General features: G+C 46.2%; 1 protein-coding gene across 1 annotated transcript in view; it reads right to left on the bottom strand.

The window, feature by feature from the left end:
• Positions 1-943: 943 nt before the first annotated feature.
• Positions 944-8,143, bottom strand: part of Spock1 (SPARC (osteonectin), cwcv and kazal like domains proteoglycan 1) — a 482,809-nt gene continuing 475,609 nt past the window's right edge. The window contains exons 10-11 of the mRNA XM_021180195.3: positions 2,408-2,545; positions 944-1,643 (exon numbers count right to left, since the gene is read on the bottom strand). Coding sequence (XP_021035854.1) covers positions 1,453-1,643; positions 2,408-2,545 — 329 coding nt within the window. The 3' untranslated portion in view covers positions 944-1,452. The remainder of the gene's footprint in view (positions 1,644-2,407; positions 2,546-8,143) is intronic.

Raw genomic sequence — 8,143 nt, 5'->3', positions numbered from 1 at the left:
AGACAGAGCTGGGGGATTGGCCCTGAGCTGAACGGGGCCGCTCTGAAGATTGCTCTTTGGTACTTGTGTGAAAGAAATCTAAAAAGTATTGAGATGATATCACTACTGAAACCAGATGCCAATAACGAGCTCTCAGGACAAACAGTAAAATGGCCTCAGCTCTGTGTCAACTAAAGTCAGCATGTGTCAGGGAGATGGCTGCTGATGAGCAGACTAGCCTCTTGTGCTACTAGGAATCTCTTTCTGGGCTTCCATTGGGGGTCCCTAGTAAATAATGGGGGAACACAAGAAACCTTTAGTCTCTATACCCTGGGTCATGATTTGTGGATAGAAAGGGGGCCAAGGGAGACACTGAAGAACCCTAAATTTTCTTCTAAGCATTATATGGATGCTGTCTTCTTGGGGAGCAGGGGCTCAGTGGGGAGCACGGTAGGAAAAAGCCCTTGGGTGGATAGGGAAGGAAGCTGCCGCAGGTGGATACACTGTATCCTGAGGGGAGCTTTGAGTGAAAGTGAAGAAATGGCTTGTGAAGCTGCCCACGTGGGAATTGCATGGCTTCTGTGGGTAAAAACAATTTAGGCAAATGGAGGCTCATCCCAATCAAAAAGGCTTCCAGTCACTCTGAGACCACATAGAAGAGCCTCCCCGGGATGCAGGCTACACACACACAAAAAGCTAGTGCAAACCGGACTCTAAGAGGAATTTCATATCCCAGTTTGTGTTCTGGGTCTGGAGCAGCCATTGTTTATCTAAGGTGTTTTTGGTATACAACCAGACACTAGACTAAAAGGTGTGTGTATGCAAGTCATGCAAGCACAGTCACCTTTGGGCACGTGGGGGTGGGAGGGTCGAGATCTTATTTTTTTAAGAAAGAAAATGAATTCTCCAAAGGGACTTGGACTGAATTAAGGCTGTCGTTTGTAGGAAGTCAGATACAGTGACATGAAAATTAATTTTTAATAATCAACACCAGAGGTGGTAGAGACAGGGAAAAGGGACAGCCTGGTATGTTTTCCACAACATCTACAGGACACGAGAAAAGCACGCAGACATCATAAGACGCTGGGAACCATGCTGTAAGAACCACCGACGTGGGTAATCAGAGAGGGTCTTTGACGCTTGAGAGGGTGGGGCTCCCCGCACTGTTGGATTCCACACAAATCACATGCTAGTTGCGAAAACCTCACAGGGAGAGAAGGAGGCTTTAATTAAGCCAGCCTGTCCTCTCACCCAATGAAAACGAAAACAAGGAACAAAAATAACATCCTTTCTCCCACACAACCATATGCAAATTCAGTCGCTCTGGGAAGAGGGTCTTCTAAACCTCAGGCCCCGGTTCAGAGATCAACAGTGGAGAAGAGACCCCGCTGCCTCGGAGTCTTAGATACAAATGCAGGCAAAGGAAACAACTTGCAGATCTGTGCCAAAAGCGTGTCCTCTTCCTCGTGGGCACTACCATATGTACCCGACCTCATCTTCTTTGTCATCATCTTCATCCTCATCATCTTCCCGCACGGCCCGGGTGCGCACCCTCAGCTTCCCCTCTTTGTCCTTTGGTCCTAGCTCCCGCTCGTCCTCTAGGTCATCCAGCAGGACCACGGAGCCTCCGCTGCCGAAGTCCCCGGAGGTTTCCTGCTCCTCTTCTGGCATAGGAAGGAAAGACCTGGGGTTAGTTCCTTCTGTCTCCCTTGACCCATGCTGGGGCTCCCTACGCTTTTAACTTGAGTTCTAGGGCAAACCCAGGGCTTTTGCTTCTGCCGTGTGGGAACTCAGCTTGAAGCAATCTCATGGGCTCGGCCCTGAGCTGCTCTGACAGAAACCTGTCGGGGTCAATTTTCTGTCAACTTGACACATCTGGGAAAAGGAACTTCAATTGAGAAAATGCCTCCCTCGCGTTAGCTAAGCCCGTGGGACATTTCTTAGATCAACGATTGGTGTGGGAGGGCGCAGTGCATTGTGGGTGGTGCCGCCCCTGGGCTACTTAAGAAAGCAGGCTGAGCTCCCCTCCAGGGTCTCAGCATCAGCTCCTGCCTCCAGGTTCCTTCCCTGACATCCCAATAAGCCCTTTCTAGCCAAGTTACTTTTGAATATGGTCTTTATCACAGCAATAGAAAGCAAACTAGTACAGGGACCTAGAATACCTTAGGTGCATCAGCCTTGTCCGAAGGCTACAGTCCTACCTGCTGTGCTAGGGTCAGCCCATTGTTGCAAAACCCATCCGCCCAGTGATAATGGTGAGTACCTGCTGCTGGTAAAATCAGCATTGCATGAGGCCAGGACATCTATTTCCACTTTAGACTCAACCACAGCCAGAGTTGGCTCTTGAAATTCTGTTGTAACCCCTCCATAGGGAGGCCCCCTGGGCCACATGGGGTGCTGTGGGACTGGTGCCGGAGGCCTTACTCACCGCAGCTTACAGTGCCCTGTTTCCTGGAGCCGGCCAGCTCGTTCCCATATTTATCCACACACCAGCACTGCCCCGTGCTGCCGTGGCACTGTGTGGCTTTGTAGTAGCCCTCCTCATTACACCGAGGGATGAAGGCCCCTGGGGGTGGGGGGGGAAAGAGAGCCAGCTTAAGTCAGAGAAGCAAGCATAGGGGCTTGGGGTTAATGCCATTCAAGCCAGGGGGGAGGGCTCACATGTCCACTGAAGCTCTACTGTAGGACTGGCAGGAAAGAATTGGGCTGGTTGGTTACTATTTTATTAACATTACAGGGACCTTATCCTTGGACTCTTAAGCTCAGTTTTCAGTTAATAATAGCTAATACTATTGAATAGTTAGATATATTCTGGGTACTGATCTAAACCATGCACATTTTGTATTGAAAATGTTCACATCATCTATTTTTATGAATAAATAAATATACAGCTGGGGCCTTTGATGAGATTCATAACTGTGCTCAAGCAGCATGCTCTCAGCATGTGATAAAAACTTGTAGAATGCGATCATTAATCTTAATTATCAACCTGATTGGTTGACATTAGCGAAGCCCATCTTTGAGAGGTATCTTTGAGGGCATGACCTAACCAATGGGTTAATCCCTGTATGGGTTCATACCAGGCTGGCGTTATTGGAAGTACAGCAGCATAGAAGACATGGGCAATTAAGGGAGCTTGGAATGGCAAAGCAGCCCTCGTCTCTGGAGTCTGCCTAAAGCCTCGTGACAGTTGAGAATGACAGATTCCACCACAATTAACATTTTCTGTAAAGATTGCCACAATACTCTGTCTATACAGAATTTTTCAAGTATGAATTTTAAAGTAATGGAGAGCCATGCTTAAGGCCTGAGCCCACGTGACTCCCCTTTCATATATATATATTTTTTGAAATTCTCATAGAAAAGGCTCTAGGTTTCTCGTGTGCGTCTTGCAGTGTAGGGTTTTATCTTATCAGCTGGAGTCCTTCTGGTATACCTCAGGAGCCACCCTGGGACCTCATTTAGATTCCTAGCAACCTTTTGAAGTTGTAACTTCTGAACCCACCCAAACTGTAACTATGGCCACTGTAAAGACAGCTAAGTGCTACCCTCCTTGGGGAAGCCTGTGTCTGTATTAGGTGTGTACTCTATCCTGACAGACCATCAGGCTTAAACCTAGATTTAAAAGTTTTTTTTTTTTAATAAACTCCAGCTTTGGCTCATACTGTGGGTCCTGAGATGCCATTCTGTGGTGAGATCAGGGGTCTGGCATTACCTAAGTGGAGGAACCTAAAGGAAAAGACAAAACCTTGGGCTGCTGGCAGCATGCTGGGCTGTCTCCGTTAACCTACCTGTGCGGACAGAAGCACCTGGAATGTGGGAGATGGGGTTCACCCATTATGCCTTTATGGGATGACACCCCAAAACTGTGAGCCAGAATAAGCAGAACTCTCAGGTGTCTGTCACAGCGATGAAATGCTTACTCTGTTTCTTTAAATTACTTTCTCTTCTCACAGTTTGGTTCGTGTACCAGTAACATAACCTGGAACCCCATTAGGAACAATTGTTTCTTTCTGGTTCTTAATCAAAAGTCAATTTTGATTTTCTTTCTTCTCTCTTGTTTTAACTAAAGGAATGCTTTTGTGTTCACCTTGTGTGCTGCGGCTGCCTGTCTGTTTATGCACTCACTGTGTGCATGCTATTCTCCTGGGGGCCAGAAGTGGGCATCAGATGCCCTGGATCTGGAGTCACAGATAGTTGTGAGCTGCCATGTGGGTGCTGCAAACTGAGTCTGGGTCCTCTGCAAGAGCAGCAAGTGCTCTCTTCATCTCATTCACTGCTGAAGTCAATGTTGAGGGCCAGAAATACCTTCCCTGTCTGTTGAGTTTGGATGTGGACGGCTAGGTTTTACATTAGGACTGTTTGGCCCCGCCCTGTCACGCTGTTTCATTAGTTTGTTGAAAGAAAGTGACCCTTTGTACTGTGCTGGTGTTGGTGAGCCCTGTTCACTTGTTTTCTCTCTTCTGGCTATTGTGTTCTTGGGGTCCTGGGGTGCAGTTCTAGTTCTGTTTATTAGTTCTGGTAATGTGTTTGATGTAATGCTTTTACGGGCTTTTCTTTGTTTCTGTGGAGTTTGGTGGAATAGCCCCTTTAGATTTTCATTCCGCTGAAATACTCCTAGGATTTTATTGGGCTTCTTTGACATCTCTTTTTCTCACTTTTGGGGCTGGTGAGTCTGAGATGGGTTTGTTGGGGATGTGTTTTATCTGTGGGGCTGCCTGCTGCCCTGCGTGACAGGCATTTCATGTAAACATAAATGTGGATTAATCAGGTTGTCCAATTGTTCTAGCTCCACACTGACTACTTGAGCTGCGTTATTGGTGCGAGTCTGTTGTATTCATTCTTAAAGCTTACGTACACTGACAGCCTGTAACATGTCTTACTTTTTAGAAGGTTGGATATTTGCTTCCCTGACATGATTGACATTATCGTGTTATTCAAGGGGGCATTTCCCATGTTGTGGTTTCAGCTTTCTATACACATGTGTTAGGTGTAGCTTTGAAGATACTTTGTTACATGAAGACTTCCTGTCTCAGAAGAGATCAGTCTGTCCCTGTGCACTGGTTGTGTACTGTGGACCGCTTGTCCGTACTTCTGCCATCATATCTGCAGCTCCTTTCTGTCATGGTGTCCATGTCTCTCTTCTCCCTTTCTTTCACATTTAAAAACTCTTTTATTTCTGATATTTTGGAGAATCCCCTGATAATTTCTATAGCACAGTACAGTTTATCCAAGTGAGAGCTAAAGTCAACCCATATTTTCTTTTTACTGAATAAATCAGAAATGTAGCACAGGCTAGCCCCCTGTTTTCATTGCCTGCAAGAGTTTAGAATTTTAATTCTAGCTTGCCATCAAAAGCTTCCATTTTGAAATAGGGTCTCACGGTGTAGTCCTGGCTGGCCTTTTATATAGACCAGGCTGACCCTGAACTCATAGAGGTCTTCAGGCCTCTGTCTCTGGAGTGCTGGCAGCCAAACTGTTCTACATAAGCTGTTGTTCATTTAGATTTAGTATTATGTAGTCTCTTTTGCATAATTTCATATGGGATATACTCATAGACATTAGCTTAGATGGCTTGAGAATCTGCACGGAATGTTAAGGAAGTCAAATAAAATCTAATCTTGAATATATTGGGATAAGTTTACAATTCTAGATCCAAAGTTAGCGCCACTCAAAAAATAGTATTTTCTCTTTCTAAACTAGTGTTACCAATGGGAATCTGATGTCAGACTTACTCCCATTTGACAGTAGGTAATCTTCATTTATGAGTTCATCTTCTCTGGGGGAATTCTCCGTGAGACCCTAGAAACTACATCCTTAACATCACTGAAGCAAAGGTGTCTGGTTACCACTGTGGCTTTCAACTCACTATGTTCATTTCTGTTGTCTTTTGGACCTAACTGTGTTTTCCAATTTAATCTTTATTTCACTGAGTGATACCCTAACCCAATTTTAACATTGGAGAGTCAGGTTGTCTTTGTACCAGTAAATTTAGACATCAATGGGTATAGGATCTAACTAAAATGTTTTTTCTTTGGTTGTATTGATTTTATGTGTGAGCGTTGCCTGCATGTATGTCAGCATACCCCATGCATGTCTGGTGCCCATGGAGGCCAGAAGAGGGTGCTGGATCCCCTAGGACTGAAGTGACAGATGGTTGTGAGCCACCATGAGGTGCTTCTCTACAACCGTAGCCAGAGTCATCTCTCTAGGCCCCCAGAATCTACCGCTGAGCATTCTGCACCAGGCTATTTCATGATGCCCAGACTCCAAGATACCCAGCGAGGTAAGGATCCTAACACTGTAGTTACCGCTGTGGGCATTAAGGACAACTATATAAGGCATAGCTTATATACATGTCAGAGCTGGTACCCAGTGCTGTACCCTCTTCCCTAGGAGCTCAGTCAGTACCCAGGATCCTTAGTTTTCAGGGAGCATGGAGGAATGTAGGGATTAGATTCTTTCAGTTGCTCGAGCAATGAGAAGGCAGGGAGCTCTGTGAAGGGATTTTTCAGTCAGGGACTGCGGAGGAGGAGGAGGAAGAGGAGGAAGAGGAGGAAGAGGAGGAAGAGGAGGAAGAGGAGGAGGAGCAGGAGGAGCAGGAGGAGGAGGAGCAGGAGCAGGAGCAGGAGGAGGAGCAGGAGGAGGAGGAGGAGGAGCAGGAGGAGGAGGAGGAGCAGGAGCAGGAGCAGGAGGAGGAGCAGGAGCAGGAGGAGGAGCAGGAGGAGGAGGAGGAGCAGGAGGAGGAGGAGCAGGAGCAGGAGCAGGTGGAGGAGAGGTGGAGTCTGTGGGAAATGCAGGTCCACCCCCCCCCACCTCCCGAGCAGCAGCTAGAAAGCACAGTACCTAATAGACCACAGAATACATTAAGATTGGGCTGAGCCCTTGGGCTGAGGCCTCGGGTTGGTGAGAAGCAGGTGTTGTGTTAAGCCTGTAATTTAATAAGATTACCGCTTTTTCTAAGTAGGTAGTAATTATAACGGATTATGATTTGTTATTGCTTGTTTCCTTTATTTATTTGAAGCTGAATGTCCCTGAATACACACAGCTGTTATTAGGAGATCTTCTGCACGCAGGAAATAATCTGTACGCAATACAGATGGCGTTTGTGAGAGTCGGCCGGGGTGAGCTCAGAATGTGGGAGATTTGAGATAAGACACAGGTGAGATTATGTTAGGATAAAGGTAGGCGGTAGCTGGATCATGAAAAAAAAGGCACGTCACATGGTGTACCCTATAAACGTGTCGTTATTGAAGGGTAAAAATCACCATATCCATGGACCTTTAAAAGCATCGTAATTGCATAAACTATGTGTAGTTTATGGGTATATTGTCAAACCCCAAACACTGCCCCGTGTAGCATATTGCAGGTAGCCACCACAAGTCCGGCAGTTAAACAAAACAGATGGAGGAGGGATCCAGATGCTATGCCAATCAGAATGATACATTCTATACCAACAAACCAAGACTGCAAGAGTTTAAAAGCACAGCTTTCAAGTTCTCACAAAAATCAAAAGTATGAGGCAAGCCATGGAAAATAAGTCATTCTCAAAGGTAGAAGGGGTGTGTGTGGACTATGAGGGGACCCCAACATTTGGAAGACAAGTTGCCAGCATTCATAGAATGCTTGCATTTGGCAATCTTTAGGGGAAAAATGTGCCCATCTTCTTAAAGATAGATTAACTTCTGAAACAGTGCGCTGCTCAGGGAACACACCTACCTCTGAACACTTAAGGAGAATGTCTGAATGACTAGGCTGCAGCTGTCTGCCCCTTTTAACAGGGAAAGAAAGGTTCGATTTTCATCAAATGAGATTTACCAGTATGCCAGTGATGGCCACCATACCCATCCCCACCCGCTGCCGCCATCCCTGAGCTAAGAGGACCAAAAAGGAGCTTGTCCTCCTGCAACTGACCTACTTCTGCCTTAGACCCAGAGGAGAAAGCAGCAGCCGCTAAATAAGCCGGTGTCTTCCATCCAGAGAGGTACATGCCCTTTGACTCTATCTGATACATTGTGGCAGGGGTCACAGCTTGTCTTGTTCCTTAAATGGATAACTAGCCCTGGCGAAGAGAAGAAGTATTCTAACTTACAAGCCTTGCATTTTGAGAACTGGAAAAATTGCTCATGCGCTCCATCCCATGACTTTATGTGACAGAGAAATC

This window comes from Mus caroli, unplaced genomic scaffold (genome assembly GCF_978045245.1).
Source record: "Mus caroli unplaced genomic scaffold, Mus_caroli_1 scaffold_15, whole genome shotgun sequence".
In the NCBI taxonomy this organism is placed as follows: Eukaryota; Metazoa; Chordata; class Mammalia; order Rodentia; family Muridae; genus Mus; species Mus caroli.
Note: the sequence above shows the minus strand (reverse complement) of the source record. Positions and strands in the feature narration are given on the sequence as shown.